General features: G+C 40.7%; 1 protein-coding gene across 14 annotated transcripts in view; it reads left to right on the top strand.

The window, feature by feature from the left end:
* The window catches only part of SERGEF (secretion regulating guanine nucleotide exchange factor), a 232,384-nt gene that overhangs the window by 3,176 nt on the left and 204,708 nt on the right, over positions 1-24,500 (top strand). For 12 of the 14 annotated variants that reach the window (XR_005579801.2, XR_012518121.1, XM_039470744.2 and 9 more), the window contains exons 2-8: positions 1,911-2,046; positions 3,214-3,369; positions 5,406-5,500; positions 9,662-9,722; positions 12,982-13,095; positions 15,592-15,654; positions 19,784-19,942. Coding sequence is in view for 12 of the 14 variants with exons in the window: in XM_039470744.2 (XP_039326678.2) it covers positions 1,911-2,046; positions 3,214-3,369; positions 5,406-5,500; positions 9,662-9,722; positions 12,982-13,095; positions 15,592-15,654; positions 19,784-19,942 (784 nt within the window). In the remaining 2 variants the exon portion in view is untranslated. The remainder of the gene's footprint in view (positions 1-1,910; positions 2,047-3,213; positions 3,370-5,405; positions 5,501-9,661; positions 9,723-12,981; positions 13,096-15,591; positions 15,655-19,783; positions 19,943-24,500) is intronic. The other 2 variants (XM_074401186.1, XM_074401191.1) reach the window with 2 other exon arrangements.

Genomic DNA, 24,500 nt, shown 5'->3' with positions numbered 1-24,500 from the left:
ACCAGCTAGGAGTAGATACTTGAATAAATTAGAATTTATGAAGTCTTAGTAAGATTCTCTGCAGGTCCTCAATCCCTTATCTTCAATTCTGAATACAAAAAGCTCTGAAAACCCACAACTTACTGGACATAAGGCCATTTATAGTCTTTGGCCACTTCTTACGAATATTTGTACTTCTTAATGCAGAAATACTATTGTTTTGCTTATGGACTGCTGTCCCTGGACCTTGCATCAGTATATATGACATATATACTGTATTACTTTTCTAAAAGCTGTAAAATTCTGAATCTGAAATACATCTGACTGCAAGCATTTCAGATTAGGGATTATGGACCTTTATTGTGTAATAATAATAGACATATTGCCTGTCAAGGGGAAATTTGTCCCCTTACTGGAATCTCACCATGTGAATCTTGGAGTCACACAGCACTGTACTTGGAATGGCCCTTAGAGATCATTGCCAACCTCTTTCACTACAAATGAAATAATGCTGTGCCTTGCTTTAAGGCAGAAAATCCTTAGCCAACTTTGATTCCAGAGTCATTGCCAGTTTTCCCAGTGAGGGTGTGGGGAGGAGGAACAAGAATGAATTCCAGGTTGTTTCTTTCCCATTTTGGTGCAATTTTTTTCTCATTTTTTTTCTTTCCTTAGCTTCCCTAGGTAGGTAGCTTTTATCAGAAGGAACCCATGTGCTGTCTCCCAAAGGCAGTGTGTGGGGGCTGGAGCATAAGCAGGGAAAGATGAGGAATATCACCGGATGAGTTATGGATGCTAAGGACTCTTCTCATATGGAAATCATGGTGTTCTGAGGATGGGGCCTCCATCTAAATATGGGTTGCCTATAACAGCCCTTTAGAATGAGCCTAACCAGTTATTTCCTCTTTGGTCAGTTTCCCACTTGAGAAGGGAGAGGTAAGATTTACATTCCCAAATGCTTCGGAGTCCTTCAATGAGCGAATTATTATGATTATTATTTTTCATTTTAGATTTTGGGGAAGGGACTTGAGGAGGGAGACAGTTTTGCCCACAACTCCAGAGACAGAGAACAAAGGAATGACTTCCGTTTTTCTTTGGGCTGGCCCCTGTGGGGGTCTGTGAGCAGCTTCTGGAACTTTGTTTGGATTCTGTGTCCATATTTATAATTCATTTGAAATGTGCTGGATAGTTTTCTCATTTGGGGGCTGAAGTTCAGCTAGGGAAAGCATGAAGTGGCATGGGAGGTGAGGGAGCGAGAAAAGGGGCTAAAGAGAGATATGAGGTACTCCTGCCAAGTACTCACAGCTCAGAACTCCTCTCTGGAGCAGAGAAGGCTCTCCTCCTCAAGAGGCTATGTTATTCTCAGTCAAAAGAGCCTTGATTTAGGCTACGGCCTCTCTTTTCATGGCCACCCTAAGGGGAAGGGCCACTTTACCCCGTTACCTCCAGAGGATTGGGCTAGGCCAAGTACCTCATAGGACTTGTGTCCCCTCCAGCCATGACTGGCATCGCTGCTTTGCCTTCTGGGGCCTGAGGTGGAAAAATGTGGTTTCTTCAGCTGTTGCAGGAGGCCAAGAGGCAGGGCATTAAGTAGATTAAGCCTGTCAGGGTGCCTACCTAGGAACTTTCCTGGACATGAATTTCCTCCACTGTTATGGTTATGAGTCTCTTACTTATGGGATTGCAGATCAGGGGTGGGGAGAGAGTGTTACATGTTGTTTTCTAGTGCTTGTTATTATATATTTGAATAAACAGTGCTGTATTTGCCATGAAGGAGCAAAAAAAAAAAAAAAAAAAAAAAAGAATGAGGCTAAGAAATCTCATCTGTTATAGGCTCTGCGAGATATGTCAGAGTGAGAAAGGTAGAGACTGGTAAGTAGACACTGACACTTAGAGTCCCCACACTTTTTCATTCTTGGCTTATTCATCTCTAGGGTGCAAACAGTTATGGGCAACTTGGCCTTGGCCATAAGGAAGATGTGCTGTTGCCCCAGCAACTGAATGACTTCTGTAAACCCAGGTGTATCAGGAGGATCACAGGAGGAGGGGGCCATTCTGCAATTATCACAGGTAACTTCCTTCAAAAGTAGATAGTCATTCATTTTCTTATTTAGACATTTCCTCCTGGGACATTATATTGCCATCTCTCAGGCTTTTTATTTTTTATTTTTTATTTTGCAGAGGAAAAGAATATATTTTTGTGAAACATTTTGTGAAAGAGCCAGTTACCATCAGAGGATCCTAGATTGTCAGGGCTAGAAGGACTTCAGAGATCTTCTAGGCCACCCCTTACCCCTACCTCCTCCATTATGCAAATGATACTCAGAAACACTGATTGCTTAACATCACAAGGCAAATTAGTGGCAGAGTTACAATGTATATTTTACACAATAGGAGTTAGAGTGTTTGTAATTAGATTGGCTATTTGTTGAGAGTGGAAACTGTATTTCCCTTCATCTTCCCTTACTGTATCTAGGCTAGCACTTAACAAGTAGTACAGGTGCTACAATGTCGTAAAGGGGGCATGTTGCAGCTGGTTAAGAACATGAGCTCTGGCGTCAAATGTGTAGGTTTAGATCCTGGTTCTATGACTAATTATCTATGTGGCCTTGGGCAAATAACCACAGTTTCTGAATCTATTACACGAGGATAATAGTGGTAGATGACGAGAACCAGTGAATTAGCAGGGCTCCACTCTGACTGTCATGGGTCCTTGGTGCTTTGGCTTTTATGGACCCCTTCCTTTGTAAATAAATGAAATGATATTTTACAACCGTGTTGGTATAAAGATGAATATTAATAGAATCCACTCCAGATTTAGTATTATGTATGCATTGTTATTACATTATTTTTTTTTTCTCATTTCAAAATAACTAAAAATTAAGCCACTCTTGTGGGCCTCTAAAAGCATTGTAGGCCCTAGACACTGTGCCTACAGAATAAGTCTGCCCTGCACAAAAGCTCTTAAGACAGTACCTGGCGCATTCTAAATGTTAGCTTTTTGTTCTAGTAGATGCTCAGTTTGGTGATTGATTGAAGTTTCTATGTAGTTATTAGATTTGAAGCCCTTGACCTTGTGTCACTTGGCTCCAGAATACATGAACATACATAGCTTATTAACTTGGATGGGAAAAAAATTTTTTGGTATGAGACTCCTAATAATTAGTGAAATCTTTTTGTTCACTTTGCAGCTGTTTCCCCTGGGCACACTATCACTGATGCCTTTATATTTTGCAGATGGAGGGGACCTCTTTGTTTGTGGCCTGAACAGAGATGGGCAACTGGGGCTTGGTCACACAGAGGATGTCCCATCTTTTACCCCCTGCAAATCCCTCCTTGGCTGTCCCATCCAACAGGTGGCCTGTGGCTGGGATTTTACCATTATACTCACTGGTGAGTTCACTCCAGATAAATTTTTATCACCACAAAGGCTTTGGGTGAGAGCAATATGATAGTGGTGACTGCTGATTAAATGAAGGCCTCTATGTGTTTAAAAAGTACACACAAGGCCCGGTACGGTGGTTCACACTCGTAATTCCAGCACTTTGGGAGGCCTAGGCGTGCCTATCACATGAGGTCAGGAGTTCGAGACCAGCCTGGCCAACATGGTGAAACCCCTTCTCTACTAAAAATACAAAAATTGGCTGAGCATGGTAGCCCATGTCTGTAGTCCCAGCTGCTCTGTAGTTCCAACTATTTGGGAGCCTGAGGCAGGAGAATCGCTTGAACCAGGAGGTGGAGGTTGCAGTGAGTCGAAATTGCACCACTGTACCACAGCCAAGGTGACAGAGCAAGACTACGCCTCTAAATAATAAATAAATAAATATAAAATAAATGAAAAGCACAGACAAAATTTCCCTCTGGTTGTCAAGGAAAGTTGTGGAGTACCTTTTCCAAGGATGGTTTTAACAGTACAGGTGATTAGGATCAGAGAGTAGGGAATAGACTAGATCACCTTTGGTGGCCACTTCCTGTCCCAAAAGTTCGTAATAGCTGTGTGCCTGGGCTAACTGGCCAGTGGCCAGCAGTGGCAGCTAAGGGTTACTCATGTGGAATGTGGTAGGAGAATGTGAGGGAATAGTGGTTGCCTAAGCAGTGATGGCAGCTTTTTCCTACTGAGGGATTTTATTATTTTTTTAAACAAATGGGGTTGGACAGATCTGTTTGGCCTTTGTGAGGCCAGGTTGCAGGATAGGATATGGCCAGAGGGTTAATAGAATAATACTCTTGGGAACAGCCAGCAGTAGGTACTTTGTCAACTGATGTCTGTTCCCTTGAAGCAGTTTTGACCTCTGTTCAGCTTTGCTCTGTCTAGCTGGCCATCCTGGATTTAAAGGACCATCTATGGCTTCTGACCAGGCTGTCACTTTATCACAGTCCTCTGGCAAGGGCATCTTCTGTCACTCTCCTGTTGTAAACCATTGTGGATTCTCCCAGACACAGCTTAGATTCCTAGTTTTTTAGTGTTGGCCTTCTGTAACTGTTCCCTAGCTATCTCTGTTCCCTTGTCTCTTATTCTCCACAATCCTCATACTTTTCTTTCTAGTCATACCAAGCAGTACATGCTGTTCTCTGGACCAGCCCCTCTTGTCTATATGATGAACTTGAATCTCAGCTTTAAAACCCTGCTCAAGTGTCAACATTGTGTGGAGGGGTTCTGTAATATATGTTGAATTTGATGGTACTTATTAGAATCTAAATAATGGCTATCATTAATGAAGTGTTTATTGTGAGCCTATATTGGATTGTAAGGAGTTGGTAGATAACACTCTTTCCTGCTCACATTTGGAGCCTATTGTGAGAAAGGCACAGAGAAGTGAGTATTGGAGATCAGAAACTATTGGCCTGAAAGATAAAGGCTAAATTGGGGGACAGGATTAATTATGAGGCTAAGTGGTCTTAATATTCTTCTGGTCCAAACCTGCCTCCGGATCTCTAGGCTTTCCCCACTGGGGAATGCTTCCCTTGTGTCAGCCTAGAGTGACTGAGAGGGAGGTGCCAAGCCACACATGTCCTGTCCCTTCTCCCAGACTCGCCAATTAGTTACTTGACCCCTGTCCCCTAGAAAGCGTTGAGGATGGGGAGGAAGGGAGAAAGGCTGGAGTGTTACACTAATGGAAATTTTGTCACATGGAAACATGAAAAGTGAGAAATTAGTATCCTCCCATCCCAGCACTAGGCACTGAGTTAAGTGTTCTACACAGATAATCTATTATTAGTGAGATAACAGAATAGATTGATCTGTGCAGAATGCTTAACCTGGTGCCCACTGTTTTCATTCCCAGAGGAATAAAAGCAGAGAATATGGTCTGAATTCACTGAAGCACTTCCACTCACCCGCTTTGCATCTCTCACCCTTCAGCATTACCCACTGGTCACAGATGTCTTATTTCATAGATTTGCAATGTTTAAGTATTTGTATTTTGCAGAAAACGGTCAGGTTCTATCATGTGGATCCAACTCCTTTGGCCAGTTAGGAGTTCCTCATGGACCTCGAAGATGTGTGGTTCCCCAGGCCATTGAGGTGAGGAAAGTTAATATTTAGCTTGTCCATGACCTTTTAAAGTGTCTCCAAGGTGTTACTTTATCCCTTCCCAGAATAAAAGGCTGTCAGGATCCCTGAAAACCCATGGGGTAGGAGAATTTGAGTTGAAAAATAGGTCCTTTTGGGAAAAATTAAGTTGGGAGGTAGACGTTGTGAATGAAAACCTCTGTTAGTTTTCATATATTTTATAAAGTTTTTTGAAATAAAACAATAAAAGTAATACATCTCATAAGGATATTAATGACATTTTACAGTTATAAAATTAGTAATAATGGAATTTATGTTAGAAATAGGTTCAGATAGAAGTGATTTGTCAAAAGACACTAAGCTAGGCAAGTGGTATAGGCCAGTGCTATCCAGTAGAAATATAATGTGAGCCATATGTAATTTAAAATTTTCTAGTAGCCCTGTTTAAAAAAGAAACAGGTGAAATTGATTTCTAAAATAACAGCACTAGTGAGTTATAATTCTCATACCATAAAATTAACCCCTTTAAAATGTATAATTCAGTGGTTTTTAGTATATCCACAGAGATGAGCAACCAATATCATTATCTTATTTTAGAACATTTTCATGACCACCAAAATGAACTATGTGCTTAACAGAAGTCAATTCCTATTCTCCCCTCCCCTCAGCCCCTGGTGAGTGCTAATCTACTTTTGTCTCTGTGGATTTGCCTGTCCTGGACATTTCATAGAAATGAAATCATAAAATAGGTGACCTGGCTTCTTTTATCTCGCTTGATGCTTTCAAGTTTTGTCCATGTTGTAGCATGTAGTTGAAATTAATTTTAATAACTTTTAAATTAATGCAGTGTATTTACACTATTATCATTTCAGCATGTCGTCAGTATAAGAGTTATTAACAAGATATTTTGTGCTGATTTTGTAGTAAGTCTTTGAACTCTGGTGTGCATTTTTTACCCACAATATGTCTTAGTTTAGTGAATCTCATTTCAAGTGCTCAAGAGCTACATGTGGCCAGTGGCTACCATACTGGACAAAACAAGAGTTAAACAGGACTCTTGGCCCTAGTTCAGAGCTGTTTACTTCAGTGCATCATGGTTAAAATGTACCCCTTTTTGTGAAGTTTGTATTGTAAGTGATCATAATAGGAATATAGAATTTTTAAAGAAATATGCTTGAATCAAAAATGAGTTTTACCACCTAAGCTGCCCCACTCCTATCTAATTTCCCTAAACTCTGATTACTAGTGGGAGATCTTTTTTCCTGCAGAAATCTTGGGTCTGCTCCTGCCATCTTGCTGAACTCAGTTACTGGTCTGGGGACGGTTGTTTGGGGTCATGGTTCCCATGCTATGCACACAAGTCTAGGCTCTGTAGTTCCTGAAGGAAGTGTTATAGCTCCCAATTGCAAATAGATGGCCTTGTAAGAACCTACATATAAGTTATAATTAATTTAGCTTAATTATACTTTATATAATTAAAGAATAGAGTAACAATATGTTGGATGACAGAATCAGAAAGTAAAAACATTTTGACAGATGATATTCTGTGCAATAATAGGAGCAATGTGCCAAAGTGAAATTTAATAGCAATTCATTCATCTATTTAATGGCAACCATTATGTGTAGGTACTATGTTTAGACATTGGGAGCAAAGTTGAGTAAGACCTGTCCTAGCATTTGAGAGTTTTATTAGTTTGGTAGTATGTGATAGGCACATAAATATTTAAATGTAATACCATGTCAGAATGATGATAGATGCATGTATATCCCCAAATGAGGGAGTTTTGAGCATCTAGGGGAAGGTGGGACGAGAACAGTTTACAACTGTCTTGGGCTAGGAGGATGCACAGAGTGGGTGCAAAAGAAAAACATTCTAGGCAAAAGGAACCACGTAAGCAAAGGTGGAGAAGTATAAAACAGGAGAATTTCGGATATTGTGAGTAATTTAGTATTGCTGGAATATAAGGAAGAGGTGGGAGTTCCAGGGTAGAGTGGGTGGGAATCGGGCAATCAGGGTGATTGTATCTGACACATGGTAAGAACAGCATGGTAGGGAAGTCGGATAGGGTAGTGGAAGATGGATTGAAGGAAGATTACTTAGGAAACTCTTGCTAACAATCCACATGAGATAACTGTGGCCCAAACTAAAGCAGCAACAGTTGGGATGGAGAGTAAGAGATGGAGGTGAGTGATGTTGAAGAGAAGTCACATATAAAGCCCTTCAGTTAGTTTTTGGGAGAAAAAACAAAAGACAAATTTAAAGGATGATATGTTCAAATTGTATTAACAAAAAGATTTGATCTTCCCAAAAGCTAATTTGATTGTGGACTCCATTGACAAAAGTATAGTTTCCAGAAGAAGGAAGGCCAGAGCTCAGTCAGCCTGCATCTGGGATGCTGTGTTTTGTTGTGCATTTGATGCTTAGGCCCTGGGCATAAAGGTATATAAGACTCAGATCCTGCCCTTGAGGGTCCTAAAGTTTAGAAAGACACTGTGGACCTGTAAACAAAAAAATGTGATAAGCCCTAATGGGGTTATGATGGTGCTATACAGTTCCTTTAAAAGAGAAAGATTGAAAAACTAGAGCAGGCGTCCCCAAACTACGGCCCCGCAGGCCCCATGCGGCCCCCTGAGGCCATTTATCCGGCCCCCCCGCCGCACTTCAGGAAGGTGCACCTCTTTCATTGGTGGTCAGTGAGAGGAGCACAGTATGTGGCGGCCCTCCAATGGTCTGAGGGACAGTGAACTGGCCCCCTGTGTAAAGGGTTTGGGGATGCCTGAACTAGAGCATATTTAGAGAAGAGAAACCGGGAGGAGAGGGACATTTGAAACCCAGTGATGGCTGATGAACTGGGGATATTTGCCTAAAGAAAAGATCTTCATTAGTTATCTATTGCTGTGTGACAAATGACCCCAAACTTAGCAGATTAAAACAGCAAACATTTGTTATGTCACAGTTTTGGAGAGTCAGGACTTCAGGAACAGCTTTAGCTGATCTCTCCTGAAGTTGCAGTTGAGATGTTAGCTGGGTCTGCATGCAATCTACATGGACCTGTAAATAAACAAACGTGATAAAGCCCTAATGGTTTCATGTTCCTTGCCATGTGGACCTTTCTATAGGACTTTTCAGACATGGCATCTGGCTTCCCCCAGGCATGATGAGAGAGCGAGAGAGAGGAGAGAGGAGAGAGGAGAGAGGAGAGAGGAGAGAGGAGAGAGGAGAGAGGAGAGAGGGAGAGAGAAAGGAGAGAGAGGAGAGAGAGGAGAGAGAGAGAGAGAGGGAGGGGGAGAGAGAGAGAGAGAGAGAGAGAGAGAGAGAGATGCTAAGCAGGAAGCCTTAGTGCCTTTTTTCGCCTAGTCTCTGAGTCACTTATTGCTTCTTCATTCTCTTCATTAAAAGCATGTCACTAAGTCCAGCCCACACAGGGGGAGGGGTATTAAGCTACATCTTGAAGGGAGGAGTAGCAGAGAATTTGAGGACCTATTTTTAAAACCACTACAAGATGTCTTAGGGAGGACATGACAACTGTCTTCAAATATTTGGAAAGCATTGTCAGAAGCTGCAGGCAGATAAGTTTGTTTCCACCTAAAGAGATAAATGGAACTGTGCAAAGATGGAGCACGCACCTGGGGAAGTGGCGATCCCTGTGTCACCGGAGGTAGGTGTTTGGCAGGGGTTGGATGACCACTTGGTGGGGTATTTTTGGATGGGGATTGGACTAGATCAGGTTGGGCAACTTTGAGCCCTTAGTGAATAAAGTCTTACTGGCACACAGCAATGCTCATTCGTTGAAGAATAGTTGAAAGCTGCTTTTATGTTACAATGGCAGAGCTGAGTAGTGTGACAGAAACTGTATGGCCTATAAAATATTTACTATCTGTCCATTTACAGAAAACATTTACTAACTCTTGGACTAGATGACCTTGTAAGTGCCTCCCAGCCCTGAGAGTTGTTGTCATGTGGTATTGTGATATAGTATTTTAAAAGATATATTTTTTTCTTTTAGGGATAAATATAGAGGTATTTATGGGTGGAAGTGTTGTGGGGAGTGGTTGCTTTAAACAAGTGAGACACATAATGAGGACCATACTGCATTGCATTTGGGTATAAATTACATAAAATTTTGTAGTTGGATGGTTCTGAGATCTAAATCCTTTTCTTTACTTTGACAGCTCCATAAAGAGAAGATTGTTTGTATTGCTGCTGGACTGAGGCATGCGTTAGCTGCTACAGGTGACCATTTATGTTTTAATTTTTTAATAATTTTTAGAGATGGGGTCTCACTCTGTTGCCCAGGCTGGAGTGCAGTGGCTTGATCACAGCTTGCTGTAACCTTGAACTCCTGAGCCCATGCTGTCTGACTGCCTTAGCCTCCTGAGTAGCTAGGACTATAGGTGTATGCCACCATGCCCTGCTAACTTCTGAAGAATTTTTGTAGAGACAGAGTCTCGCTAGGTTTCCCAGGCTGGTCTTGAATTTCTGGCCTCAAGGAGTCCTCCCGTGTGGCTTTCCAAAGTGCTAGGATTACAGATGTGAGCCACTGTGCCCAGCCCATGCCCCCCTTTTTAAAATAGGTCTGTAATAAGAGGAAACTAAACTTAGGAGAAAAACTCCTTGAGGAATATTTCAAAGGGTCCTGCTGCATTGTGGTTCTGATTAAAAGGAGAACATAAGGCAGAAGTCATGTGGGAAAGACTTCTTTCTGCAGGTAGAGAAGAAGGAAATGAAGTTTTCCAGCTCTGTATGTTCCTGGTATGGTACTAGGTGCTGTTGATTTAATTACTTCGTTTAAATCTGACAACCAGGAAGTGATGCAAGTTACAATTTACATGTTAGGAAACTGAGGCACAGTTAAAGTGCCTGTGTAAGCTTACACAGGGAGTAGGGTAGAGCTGAGATCAGAGCATGGGATGGTTTGGAGCCTAAGGCTTATATTCTTCGCTAGGAATTGTGTTGCCTTCCTAATGGATTTTAATGTTTATCAATTTAAAAGCTTCAAGTGAGCTTGTCTCCTGTCCTGTGAGTGGGTGATGGGACTGAGGGGGGCAGGGAGGTAGCATGTGGGAGAACAGTGACCCTTTTATCTCTCCCCTTTTCATTTTTCTCTGCTCTTACTCCTTTTGAACTGAAGGACAGCACTAATTGGCTGTGGCAGCTGAGGCTCAAGTGCTTCGTGAGTCCAGTTGTGGAGTGGAGGAAGGAGAGAGGAGGTGAGGAAGAGCTCAGTGCCACACTGTGCTGATAGTCCTGGGCTTAGCATTCATTACGCTTAAGAAAAATTCAACTTTTTATTGTGAGCTAATTGTAGATGGACATGCAGCCTCAAAAATAGGACAGAGCCCGTGTGTTCTCTTCCCAGGTTCCCCTAATGGCATCTTGCAAAACTATAGTATGGTAACATAAAGAGGATATTAACATTGATACAGTCAAGATACAGAACAGTTTCATTGCCACAGGGATCCTTCATGTTGCCCTTTTATAGCCACATCCACTTCTACCTGCCTATATCCACATCTTAGCCCTAGGCTAAGCAGTCTTCTGTTCTCCATCTCTATGATGTTGTCATTTCAAACATGTTATATAAGTGGTTTTATATAGTATATTATCTTTTGAGGTCAGTTTTTTCCCTCAACATAATCACCTAGAGATTCATTCAAGTTGTGTGTATCACAAATTCATTCCATTCTATTGCTGAGTAGTATTCCTTGGTATGGATGTACCATAGTACTAATCTGCTAGGGCTGCCATGACAAACTGGGAGGCTTAAACAGCAATTTATTTTCTCACCATTCTGGTGGCTAAAAGTCTTAAGATTGTTGTGTTGTCAGGATTTGTTTCTTGTGAGTTTTTTTTTTTCTTCCTGGCCTGTAGGTGACCACCTTCTTGCTCTGTTCTTGCATGGCCTTTTTTGGGTGTGCCTGTGGAGAGGGAGAGATCTCTGATGTCTCTTCCTCTTCTTTTAAGGACACCAGTCCTATTAGATTAAGGCCCTAAACATATGACCCTTTTTAACTTTTATTACATTCCGTAGAGCCTATCTGCAAATCTAGTCACATTGGCATTAGGGTTTTAACACCTGAGTTTTATGAGGACATAGTTCTTCCCATGCCAACACACACACACACACACACACACACACACACACACACACATTTAGACACACACACACACACACACACACACATGTAGATGTATGTATTTTTGAGATAGGGTCCCCTCTGTCGTCTAGGCTGGCGTGCAGTGATGTGTTCATGGTTCATTGCAACCTCCACCTCCCAGGTGCAAGTGATCCTCCCACCTCAGACTTCTGGGCAGCTGGAACTACAGGTGTACACCACCATGCTTGGCTAATTTTTAAATTTTTTGTAGAAATGAGGTCTCAGTATATTGCCCAGGTTGGTCTCAAACTCCTGGTCTCAAGCAGTCTTCCCACGTCAACCTCCCAAAGTGCTGGAATTACTTCTTTCCCATTTTTTCGTTGAGTTATTTCTTTTTGTTGTTGAGTTTTAGGAGTTCTCTATATATTCTGGATATTAATCTCTTGTTAGCTATCTGAAGTCTCTTTTAATCTATAATTTCTTTTCCCTTTTTTTTCCTCTTTTTTGTTGAAGAGATTGTAAGTTTTCATTTCCACACTGTGATTTGCTCACATTGTGCTCAGTGGTCATAGCTTATTTTTACAAAACAGTCTTGTCAGTTTACAGCCTGAAAAAGGACTGCTGTTTATAGGATACTCTCAAAGGAGCAGGACTGTAATGTTGCTTTTGAGTGATGGATCCTAGTTGCACACACCTAACTATAGACCAAAAATCTAGACTTTCATCTTTGCATTTGTATGAGATTCAGAACATAGGTACATGAATAGATTCAGTGGGCATGAAAGTAAAAGGCCATTCCACTGAAATCATGGCTATTAAGAAGCTATCTTGCAGTCCTACATTTGAATTTATTTGGCAGTTAGGAACCTTTGAATTCATCTTGGTGTTGTGGAAAGGGTACTACATTAGATGTTAGGAGAGCTGAGTCCTGGCATTTCTCTACCATTACCTTCCTGTGTGGGGAGACAAATCACATCCTCTCTTCAGGGCCTCAGTTTTCTCCTCTATTAAATGTGAAAAATGGATCTGATGATCTTCAAGGTTCTTTTCTGCTATGTCTGGGGTCTGAGTTATCTTTTCAGATTAATTATGAATAAGGTGTCATTCCACTGATTTGACTCTGGAGGAGTATCCTGGAACTTTTTGTATGAAGTTATGTGGCATTGGAATTTACTTTGATGGTCTTAGTCTGTCCTGAAGACTGGATTTGTGATTGGCTAGGTGGTAATCCATGTGACCAGTTATAGGACCTCTTGAAGCAATTGAGCTTCTCCGTAACACTCACATTAATTGAGACAGAATTGGGAATTTCTCATAGCAGTGAGGTTCAAAGAGCAATCTAGTCTTATCCTGATGTGCATCTTGTCTGCTTTCTCTTCCATTCTGTTGGGAAGTGCGTGGCATCGTGTTCCAGTGGGGAACTGGTTTGGCATCACGTGGACGACGGTTGTGCCCTGGGCAGACTCTTCCACTGTTTTTCACAGCAAAGGAACCGAGCAGAGTGACAGGTGAGACCCTTATTTCTTTAGTCCTATATTTGTTCTTTGTCAGGAAGTGGAGACATAGACATGCAGAAGAGGGTTAAAGGGATTTTTGATTTTGTTATTTCTTGATCTCTCTAACTTTTTCTATTAGTTGGCCTGTTAGTCTTGCTAGCATTTTTTGTGGGCCCAGTAGAAGCAACCTTCTTTGCTGCCAGAATTTGGAGCCCATTGAGGAATAGGTGCAAGTCAGGTAGGCGGAGATTGAAATGGTAACTCTAGAACTCTTAAAACCTAGGTTGGAAGACATGATTAGGGGTTCGAAGACAGTATATCATCGTAGTGAGCTTCTAATTCTGAATCTCAGACTGAATTTACCCACCAAGCACGGGGGTAGATGCATAGAGTGGGCCCTGCTAAACTTAACACCTGACCAAGAGGATATGAGGGTGTACCCTTTCTGCAGGCAGGCATGCCCCAAAGAGGGAACCCAGGAGGACTGTGCCTCGCATGGCCAGTTCATTCTCCCAAAAAGGAAGCAGGAGTGAGTGAGGATGTAGACAGGGGGGCCAGGAGTGTTCCCATAAGGAAATCTTGCTATGTGAAGATACAAGGAGTAGGTAGTATGTGTTTTGCCCATAGGTCTGTTGGTTATTTGGTCTGTATTTTCTCCTTCCTCCCTTTCCCCCTACCCTTCTTCCTCTGTCTGTCTTTCTTTCTTTCTCTCTGCTCTCCTTTCTCCCTCTGTAGACAGCACCATGTCTCCATCTCCTACTCTTCTCCCTTTTTTTCCTTTTACTTCCTGACCCAGTTTACCAAGGCTTGGCTGGAAAAACTCATGCAGGAGACTCATAACTACTTCTTCTGTCACCTGGAACAAAGCAGGGACTTTTGAGGGTGATAGGAAGGGGTGGGGAAAGAATAGGGAAGGGTGAGTTGCAATGGGAGTGATGTAATTGAGTGTTGGGATCATTCGGATTTTTCTAAGTCCTAGAGGTGTTCTCTTTCAGCTAGGGGTGGGCTTAGCTTCCCTGAAAACCATGGGTTAAGCTGGGGATGGTACTCTGAGAAAGGAGAAGGAGACATAGGATATGGGACAGGTAGTCCACTTCATATGACATTAGAAACATGTATAATATAAACTTAGACTTCTCAGACATTTTTGTTTTCTTCATCAAGGTGTTCACTTCTCCCTTGGCCTATCCTGCCTTCTCATTTCTCTGTGCTTATGGGCAAACTGTTACCTCTGCCTGAAATGCCTTTTCTTTTGTGTTTCCTCTGGGAAAAAATTTTTCTAGGCCTAGCTCAGATACACCTTTCTCAGTAAAGACCTTTTCTTTTCTAGCCTTTACTGCATTAGCTTCACATGCATGGATGGCATAATAGATTGTGTTATTACGAATTGTCTGTATGTTTTCTCATATGCTAAAGATTATGGACTTTTAAAGGGTGGAAACTGTGTGTCATTTTGCTCTATATTTTAGCACAGGACCTGTTATTAGTAGGAAAAAATGTTTTTTATTTTATTTTATTTAAACAATCTGTTTGGCGTCTGTTTGGGTGGGGCACAGCTCAGATTCCGAGTTGGTTTGGGAAATTTTCTGATGAGACGTTAGCCTGGATCATCAACTTCTAGTCCTCAAAGTCTTTCACTTTTCGTCCTCCCATAGTCACCTCATTGCCAAAGGTTCTGGAGCTGGAACCCTGGTTGTCCCCTCCTCACCTGGCCACTAGGGGCTCAGTACTTCCTCTCTGGTGAAGGTGGGTGAAAACATCTGCTTTGTCGTGTTATCATTCCGGAGGACACTTGAAGGTGTGAGGGCCGTTTTATTAAGACAGTGATTAATTAAAAAGAAGTATCAGAAGAAAGAGTTACGGAATAAGTCTGCATCTATCTGCATGCTAGACTGCATGTCAGCACAGTCTGTCTCCACTTTTAGCAGTGTAATTAAGGAAGGAAAAGTGCTGAATTTGGAGAAAGGAGCCCAGTTCAAAATCTGGTTCTGACTGTGTGTTTTAGGAGGCTTGGGGTTATTTAAGTGCTTGCATCTGATAGCAGCTGAATGTATGAGATGTCATTGTTTCTAGACCCACTCAACCGCTAGCGTTAGGAAATAGACACACACACACAGACACACACACACACATTTTTACTTACACACACCTATATGTATTTATCTCTACTAGAAATCATGAATTTATACTGATTTTTCCAATTACTATTCAGTATTACATGATTGATTCTAGCCTTTCCTCTTTTCATGTCTATACCTTTCCTCCCCTCTTTGGGAGTGATGAATCTGGCTCCTTTATCCTGAATATATTTACTTGATTGTTCAATCCCCTGGTGTGTTACCAGGCTCCCTACAGTGCCAGCCATCTTCTTGGCCAGTGCTGCTGACTCAGGCCTGCCTTCACTGGCTGAGTCTCTCCCACACCCAGGTGGTGCTGGCTGAGAGTCCCCTCTCTGCCCATTTTGTTCTGTTATAAATGTAATTCAAAAGAAATTTTTTTCTTTTGTAGGTCTAGAGAATTCTAAAGCAGTGTGTGTTATTGCTGGCTCAGACCACTCAGCTTCATTAACGGGTAGGTACCAGCTCTGTGACAGTTTAACGTGCCATTCAGGATTCTGTATGTGACCGACTGAAGTAGAGATATTGAAATTCAGAGGGAGTGTCATAGACTTTGGAGCTAGAATTCTGACACTACCACTGGTATGCTCTTCAGCAAATTACTTTTCCTTTCTGAGACCATCTTCTTGTCTGTAAAAGACTTTGTGGGTAGTTACGGGAATTAAATAGAATACATATAAAGCATGGACAGCAAACTTAGGCTCACTTCCAGTTCATCTGAGGTTGCTTTCTTAACTACACAGTAAGGATAATAATGTCTTCCTCTTAGGGTAATGGTGGTTGTCAAATCATATAATCGACAGTAAATTTATATATAACATATATGGATAACACAGTGTATTATATAATCATGAGTTCTTTGTAGTTTTCTCGTATACCTGCGATTATGAGGGCAGAAGCTACTGTCTTATCCATCTAATCTATTTTGGTATTTTGGTGTGTATTATAACTGTCTAAGCTCTCTATCTGTGTAAACTCATTAGCTGTCTAATGTCAAAGTATTTTATCCATCTATGTCTTTCTAATCCATTGATCAATTTCCATTTATCTGTCTACTCTGTTTACCTATATATCTGTTTTATTTATCTTTCATCTTTGTGTCTTAACATCTAATCTATCTATGTATCTATATATCTAACTCTAGATATATATTTTTGTGAATCTATTTTATATTGTTATATATTTCTCTAATTTATGTATTTCTCTCTATATTTCTCTAATTTCTCTAATTCATCTCTTTGATCTGTTTTTCTATCTTAGCTTTTTTTAATCCTACGCTATATCTCTCCCTTTGGCTGTGCATTCATCCTTCCATTTGAAACACCGAGCCAATATAGTATAAACTGTCTAGTGACTTTTCCTTCCAAGGCAATGAAGCATTTTCTTGAAAGTGAGTTATCCCTTCTCTTTGGCCCACATTGCCCTGACCCCTGCTGGTAGACTGGAGACTATACATCTGAGAGATTTATAATACTGTGTTTGGTAAGACCTCACAGTTGAATGTATTCTATTTTTTAATCAAATAAGAGGGACTTCCATACTTAATGTTTTTATGTAGAAATTCACGTGTGTCCATAATATATGTAAACTAATGGCTATATGCATTCTTTGACATCAAATTTGCAATGCAGTCCAACTAAGTTATTTCAAGAGCGTAGGAGCCATAATGTGAGAGTTTAAATGCTTTGCAAATTCTGAGCTGCAGATAATTTGTTACTTAATGAATTCAAAACAACTAATAAAAAAGCATCTACTTTTAACTTGTGTCTCATATCAGGTAGATTTATATATTAAGATTTGTTAAAAGTGTTGAGTTGAAATGAATGCCAGCTATAAGGGACTCCACTGGGTATCTGGTCCCTCCCTTTCTTTTACAGAGGAAGGACTGGAGATCTTAGGGTGAGATGTCATGTGTTCATACCCCATAGTCAATGAGGGATGGAGAAGGCATTCTTTTCTGAGAATAAAAGTACACTACACTACAAGGTGTTTCTTTTTCTTTTGTTCTAATTAATTTGAAACAACTGATGTTATGTAAACCTAGAGCTTGTCTAATTGCTTGCCAACATCAACTTCTTAAAAATTCTTGTTGGTAACAAATTTATTATTTCATATGCGGGGCACTTTTATTATGGTGTCTTTTATATATAGATGTTGAATATTTTTATTAAGATATAATTTATATATAAGAAATTCACCATTTAAAGTATGCAATTTAGTAATTTTTAGTATATTCACAAAGTGAAATGGTTTTTGATGTTTCGAAAGTGAGCTAAAACTTGTGGAGATTAATAGCCCTGCTGGGCACAGTGGCTCACACCCGTAATCCCAGCACTTTGGGAAGCTGAGGCAGGTGGATCACTTGAGGTCAGGAGTTCAAGACCAGCCTGGCCAACATGGTGAAACCCCATCTCTACTAAAAAATACAAAATTAGCCTGGAGTGGTGGCATGTGCCTGTAACCCAAGCTACTTGGGAGGCTGAGGCAGAAGAATCACTTGACCCCAGCTGACGGAGGTTGCAGTCAGCTGAGATTGTGCCACTGCACTCCAGCCTGGGTGACAGAGCAAAACTCTGTCTCAGAAAAAAAAAAAAAAATTACTAGCCCTTTCATTCTTCACCTAGTTCAAGCTGTTACACATTGGATTTTTTTCAGTGGTCTTCAGACCTTTTCTCTGGAGTGGTTGTAGATTATGTAACTAATTGGCATTGCAGCAGAATTTAATTTTATCTGCTGCGGTAACAGCATAATGATCCTCATCTGGAAGACGGTTTGTCTTTCAAAAAGGTGGTTTAGATATACTCAGGTAAGTGAAGTCGTTTACACAGGCTTCATCATCAGTGGCATCTTTGTAGCTCACCTGTCCACTTAATGGATTGATACTTTGCTCAGGGGGCTTCTTTGCTATCTTGTAAGAGATCTTTATACTTTGCATACCCTGATGAACTTCAGGAGGTTGCCCTCTCTCTGGGAATGAAATACACCAAATTCACTTCATAGAACTGCAGAATGTCAGTGTTGCAGGGTCACCCAAGTGACAAAAAGGCTTCACTGGTTTACATTCCCTCATTTTAGAGTTGACGAAACAGATCTAGAATGTGAATGTGCCCAGTGTCAAACAGTGATCTGGTAGCAGATGGAACTTGAACTGGAGACTTCTGAACCTTAGTCTAATGCCGTTAAATGATGTTGTTTGACTTTCCATCCGTTTTTGGTTATATACTAGACTGCCCTAGGGCAAGTAATGCTATAAAGCTTTATTGGGAAGCTACAAAATGCAGTGAAAGCAGAAGACCTGGCCTCTAGTCCCTACTTGACTCCTTATTAACCATGTGATCTTGAAAAGTAATTTAACATCTTCCAGCCTTAATTAATTTATCTTCTAGAACAGTGCTAATAGTAATATAATATGAACCACAAATCAAAAAATAAAAAGAAACAGGTGGGATTAATTTTTAATAATGTATCTACTTAACCCAGTGTATCCAAAGTATTATTTCAACACGTAACCTATATGAAATTATAATGAGCCACACTCTTTTTTCATTAAGTCTTTGCAATCTACTGTGTGTTTTCACTTACAATGTATCTTAATTTGGACTAGCCACATTTCAAGTGTTTAGTAGCCACTTGTAGGTGGTGAATGCTGTATTGGATAGTGCAGTTGTAGATTCTTAGATTATAAGGGTTGGAAAAGCTGAGGAGTCATAAACTGACGAGGCATAGTCTAAATTATAGCTTATGGCCCCGTTTTGTATAGCTTTCATTTACAAAACATTTTGAATGTGAATGCCTTTTAGATAGGCATGTGCTCTCTGGTTTGCCACAGTCACCTAACAGTTATTCTTGTTACCAGTGTCTTCAGTCATATCGTCTGCCCTTCTAGACCAACTGCCTTCCCTTCCAATTTTCAGCTGTTGAAACTAAGGCTTAGAGAGGAAGTGATATGTCCAAGGTCAATAGCTAGTTACCAGATCCAGGAATAGAAGCCAGAGTCACTTGACTCTGAATTTGCTCTCTTTCTGTTAAATCACAATGTCAGTCAGTCACATTCCTGCTTATATCACAGGATTTATTGTGAGGTTAAAGCATGCTGAAGTGCTATTCAGATGTGATTCTACAGCATTATATTTTCTGCTAGTCAGAGCATGCAGTGAAATAATCTTACGTTTAAAAAATTTAAGCAGTGTATCTTTTAACTTGTTATTTTGAAAAGTTAAAGCAGTTTTTTCCAGACAAAAGTTAGTATAGCATATATTTTAAAAATGTAGAAAATAGAGAAATGTGTTTCATACACATGGTAGATGCTGAATAAATATTTGTTGAATGAAAAAATGAAAAGAAAAATAATACATTTTTATTTCTTAAACTACTAAGAACATTTGGTCTTGTTTTTTATGTATAGAATTTGAAAAAACTTATAATATGTTATTATGCCGTACATGAATTTTGGTTCCACTCAACATTGTAGTGTAAGTGTAAAACAACTTCTTTTACCCACTTATTTTTTAGACTTCTGTTATTTCTCATCATTTTGGACTAATGTTCCCTCGCCTCTTTTGTTCCCCTTCTGTGTGTTTAAGATGCTGGAGAGGTGTATGTTTGGGGAAGCAACAAGCATGGGCAACTGGCTACTGAGGCTGCTTTCCTTCCTGTGCCTCAGAAAATAGAAGCACATTGTTTCCAGAATGAAAATGTCACTGCCGTCTGGAGTGGGTGGACACACCTGGTTGCTCAGACAGGTGAGGGAGCAGCGGAGAGCTTATGGTGGGTAAGAGCAGCTGGGGGGCAGTTGCTAAGCAGCCATGGGGTTAAGGCTTTTACTGATGAAAACTTAAGGATCAGAGATGGGGATTAAGCTTGGGGTAAAGGGTTTTTACTGATGAAAACTTAAGGATCAGAGATGGGGATACTGGGATGTAGTTCTGCCATCAGCCAGATATGTGGCTTTTTCTCTCAGGGTCACAGGTTTGTACCCAAAAAGGCAAGCCTGGGTTAGGTTAACTCCTTCCAGTCATGAGGTTTTGAGAAGGGATCCATTGCAGCAAGCATCACCCAGAAATTTGCCCAGCTTATTGGGAAGTCCTTACTTTGTCATAGCTGAGGAGATGACTCTATTTGCATTTCTGTCTAAGTCTAAATTAAAAGCATCAGAAAATGTTTAGTGAAAGATAAATATCTTAAGATTGAGGCAGGAGCATTATTGTGATTCATAGCTGGCATGGTATTCTGATTTAAACTTTTATTGACCCTAGTAAACTACGTGTATTGGTTCAGACATCTCATATATTCCCTCGGATCTTTATCATGCCATACAGCTTTTGGCATCTTCATCTTTTCTTGAATCTTCATTTGTTTCTTTCCCTTGGGGCAGTTCTTTCCTGGTCTTCGTATTCTTGATTTTGTCCTCAGATCTTGTTTTTTCATGGCCTCTATTCATCTCTGCCTTCCTGCCTGCTGATTTTCACAGAGTTCCTCAGCCAATTTGAAATTCCCAAGATCTGTTATCATGTCAAAGTATTCTGAACTTCAGGGGTCCTCAGGAGTCCTCTTGCCTACCTCTGTCCTGCTTGCTAGCTGCACACACATCTCTAGACTCCCAAATACCTAGTGACTCTTATTTCAGGAGTTTCCAGTTTTTGCAGGTTTTCAGGTCAGCTTCAGCTATCCTTGGTAAGTCACACATACTATACATTTCTATACAAAAATGTAGACTTATGGGCATTCATATCTATGATGCTTTTAATTGGTCTTTTAAAACATTTCATGATCATTTTGAAATAGAGGGCTGTATAACAGAGATGTATAATAAACTTTCCATATTACTGCTTTAGAGGATGCTTTTAGGAAAGTGTGTCATTCATTAGGAGGGTCATCACTTTCCTCAAAGAGATTCAGATTGCTTGAAGATTGGGCTTATCTATGGAACCTTTTCCTAAAGAGACTCACTGAGCATAGTAGCTAGGTTTTGTATGTGTGTGTGCAATTGTTCATATCTGTCTTTTGTTTCAGACAATAAGCTCCGTGCAGGAAGCCACAAGATTACTCTTGCTCACTTCTGTATTTCAACTGCTTATTACAGAGTGTGCTTGTTGTCCTGTATTAAACTCTTTACAGTTAAAAGAGACTACACATACACAAATGCATACAGGACAGGGTCGATAGCTAGGATTTCTGACCTCTTTCCTGGGCCTTAGATGTTCATGAACAGAAAGCTTCTTTGTCTCTTTGAATTCTGGAGTCCGACCAAATAGTTTAATGTTTATTAGGCACCTATTGAGCAATGTCTTAAGCCTTGGAGAAATGGAGGAGAAAAGACATGGGCCATATCTTCCCACTAGAATATGTAGATAGGTGTAAGTCTAAGAATATAGAGATGGAAAACTTTATCATCCATCCATCTTACAAATGGTGAGGGTCTTTTCGTGTACTATACCTTGTACTAGATGTAAATCTTGCCTTTAAGGAGTCCACTGTCCACTAGGGGTGATAGATCTGTAATGAAATTTTACTACATTTCAATATGAGATGTGCAACAATAGAGCTAAGTACAACAGGCAAAAGTCGCATAGAAATTAGCGGTAGTCTTGAGTGATTGGGTATTCACAGGTAGGCGTTTCATGGTTAGTCAGTCTTCAAAGAATTGCAGTATATTAAAATACATTTAGTACCGAATGGTGGTGAATTGGTTGAATCTGTCAGCAAACCCTTTAACTAGTTAGGTAGTTGACTAATGAAAGGTATAAAGATGTTGCTTCTTTGATTTTAGCTTTGAAGCATTATAACTGATGTGATTCCCACATCTGGGCCAGCAGCCCAGCCCCTGGGATGGGAGGTTGGCACCCATGTCTCTGACACTGTCTGAGTCACCCCAGCTGCTCTGGAGCTCAGCTTCAGGTTTCTCTCTCCTTTCGAGAGCATGATTTTTTTGGTAATGTTTCAGTGATTTAATTATCTTGTTAATTCAGATTGCATGTTTTTGTACATTGCCACTTTCTCCTTTATCCTAAGTCCAGAGTGGTTAAATCTGGGATATTTGAGTGTCCTTGTTTTTGTACTGAATTTTGGGTAAATGAGAGTTTCCTGTTATTTGATTCACCAGTTTTGTGTTCCTTCTAGCAGCGGTGGAAGCCTGTGCTCTGGCACAGTGTCATTGAGAAGAAACACCCAGGGCTTCTATTTAATCAGACTCAGCTGCTCACATTAATGGGCATAAGATTTTTCTCACAGGGTCAGAAGCAGCTCATTAGTGGAACAAGGAGTTATTTGACTCTAGTTGTTTTCACAAGCTCCAGTGGTGAATTGTTCCTGGGATGTACTTGCAGGCCACATCAGTCCAGAGGCTGCTCTCAGTCTCATTCTAGGAGGCATTAGTTGTGTGATATTAATTTAAAAAAGAGTTTATGCGCAGATACTACTGGCATCTATTGGGCAGAGGCCAGGGATGCTGTTAAACGTCCTACAATGCAAGAGCAGCGCCCTATAACAAAGATTAACAAATGTGATATAGTGTCACTATAGCAAATGTTAATAGTGTCAAGATTGAGAAACGCTGCTCAATACTGGACATCCCCAGTGGTAGGTGCTTAGCTAGGGCAGTTCACATGGTATCAGAATAACTTTACAGATTGTCTGTATGGAAATTTGGGATGTGTTCTCTGCCCTCTCCTCTCAGGAGTCTGATGCCTGCCTGCAGTGTTTGTGATGGAAAAATACTTTTCTCTGTTAGTCAGAGGCACTTGGAAGGAGTCCAAGAGAACCTGTTCTAATCTGGGAGAGTTGGCAAGGGTACCTGTGTCTCAGGCTTGTGGTGCTGCATTCTAGAAACCTTTCCCAAGCTGCTTAATGTCCCTGATCATTGTTCTCAGGAACTTCATGGGACTCCTGGGTGACTTTATCCAGGCTCAGTGACCTGCAGCTGTCTCATCTGAGATTCATGGTTTCCTGACTGGAGGTGCTTCTGGTGAGAGTTGGATCTGGGTGCCTTCCTAGTTTGGTGACCTTGATTAAGTCACTTTACCTGTCTAGGCCTCAGTTTCCTCAACCCTGAAGTCTGATATTAAAACCTGCCTGCATTCTACACGGGGCTGCTGTGATGTTCAAATGAATGAATCTGTGAAAGATCCCAACTATTTTAAATACATATATAAGTGATGATTGCCTGAGATTGAGTTATGTAAGTAAATTAAAGAGTTATTAGTTGCTTTTAGAAAGACTTCTATTTCCACAGGGTTAATGCGACCTTGAGACTACTAGCCTCAAAGCTCATGAGCTGGCCAGGGATGCCATACTCAATATCAAACTCTGACAAGCAAAGTTTCCTAAAGTCTTTTACTTGCATGCAATAGGCAAGTGGCTTTTTCGTATTATCAACAGTTTGGAAGATTTTTGTAGTTTAATTGGTAATATTACCTACTAAAATTCATGGTACTCATCCCAATTTGTAATTGTATACATCTCTTTATATTCTTATTTGTTTAATGTCTAGACTGTAAATTACACAAGAGCAGTATCTGTTTTGTTCATGGCCATATCCTCAGCATCTGGCACAGGCCTGGTACATAACAGATGGTCATTAACTAAATGCTGAATGAATAAATAAATGGCAAAGTAGAGAAAAACCTGGGCTTTGAAGTCAAATAGGCCAAAGCTTGAATCTTAGTTCTGTTAACCTACTGACTGTGTGACTGTGGGCAGCTCCACCTCTCTCTGTCTCCTTTGTCGCCACCATAGTTCAGCCCGTTGTCACCTCTTAACTGAAGGCTGCAGTAGCCTCTAACTGGTGTTCTGGTCTTCCCATATTTACCCCTTGATATAATTTGGATGCGTGTCCCCACCCAAATCTCATATTGAAATGTAATCCCCAGTGTTGGAGGTGGGGCCTGGTGGGAGGTGATTGGATCATGATGTAACAGATGGTCCGTAACTAAGGGCTGAATGAATAAATAAAGGGCACAGTAGAGAAAAACCTGGGCTTTGAAGTCAGATAGACCAAGGCTTGAATCTTAGCTCTGTTGACCTACTGATTGTGGGTAGATGTCTCATGAATAGTTTAGTACAATTCTTCTTGGTACTGTCCTTGCCACTATGAGAGAGTTCTCATGAGATCTGATTGTTTAAAAGTGTGTAGCATTTCCCCCCTCACTGTCTTGCTTCTGCTCTTGCCAGATGGTATGCATGCTCCCACTTCCCCTTCCACCATGATTGTATGCTTCCAGAGGTCTCCCCAGAAGCTAATGCTGGAGCTGTGCTTCCTGTACAGCCTACAGAACCATAAGCCAATTAAACTTCTTCCCTTTA

This window comes from Saimiri boliviensis, chromosome 6 (genome assembly GCF_048565385.1).
Source record: "Saimiri boliviensis isolate mSaiBol1 chromosome 6, mSaiBol1.pri, whole genome shotgun sequence".
NCBI classification, from domain to species: domain Eukaryota; kingdom Metazoa; phylum Chordata; class Mammalia; order Primates; family Cebidae; genus Saimiri; species Saimiri boliviensis.
Note: the sequence above shows the minus strand (reverse complement) of the source record. Positions and strands in the feature narration are given on the sequence as shown.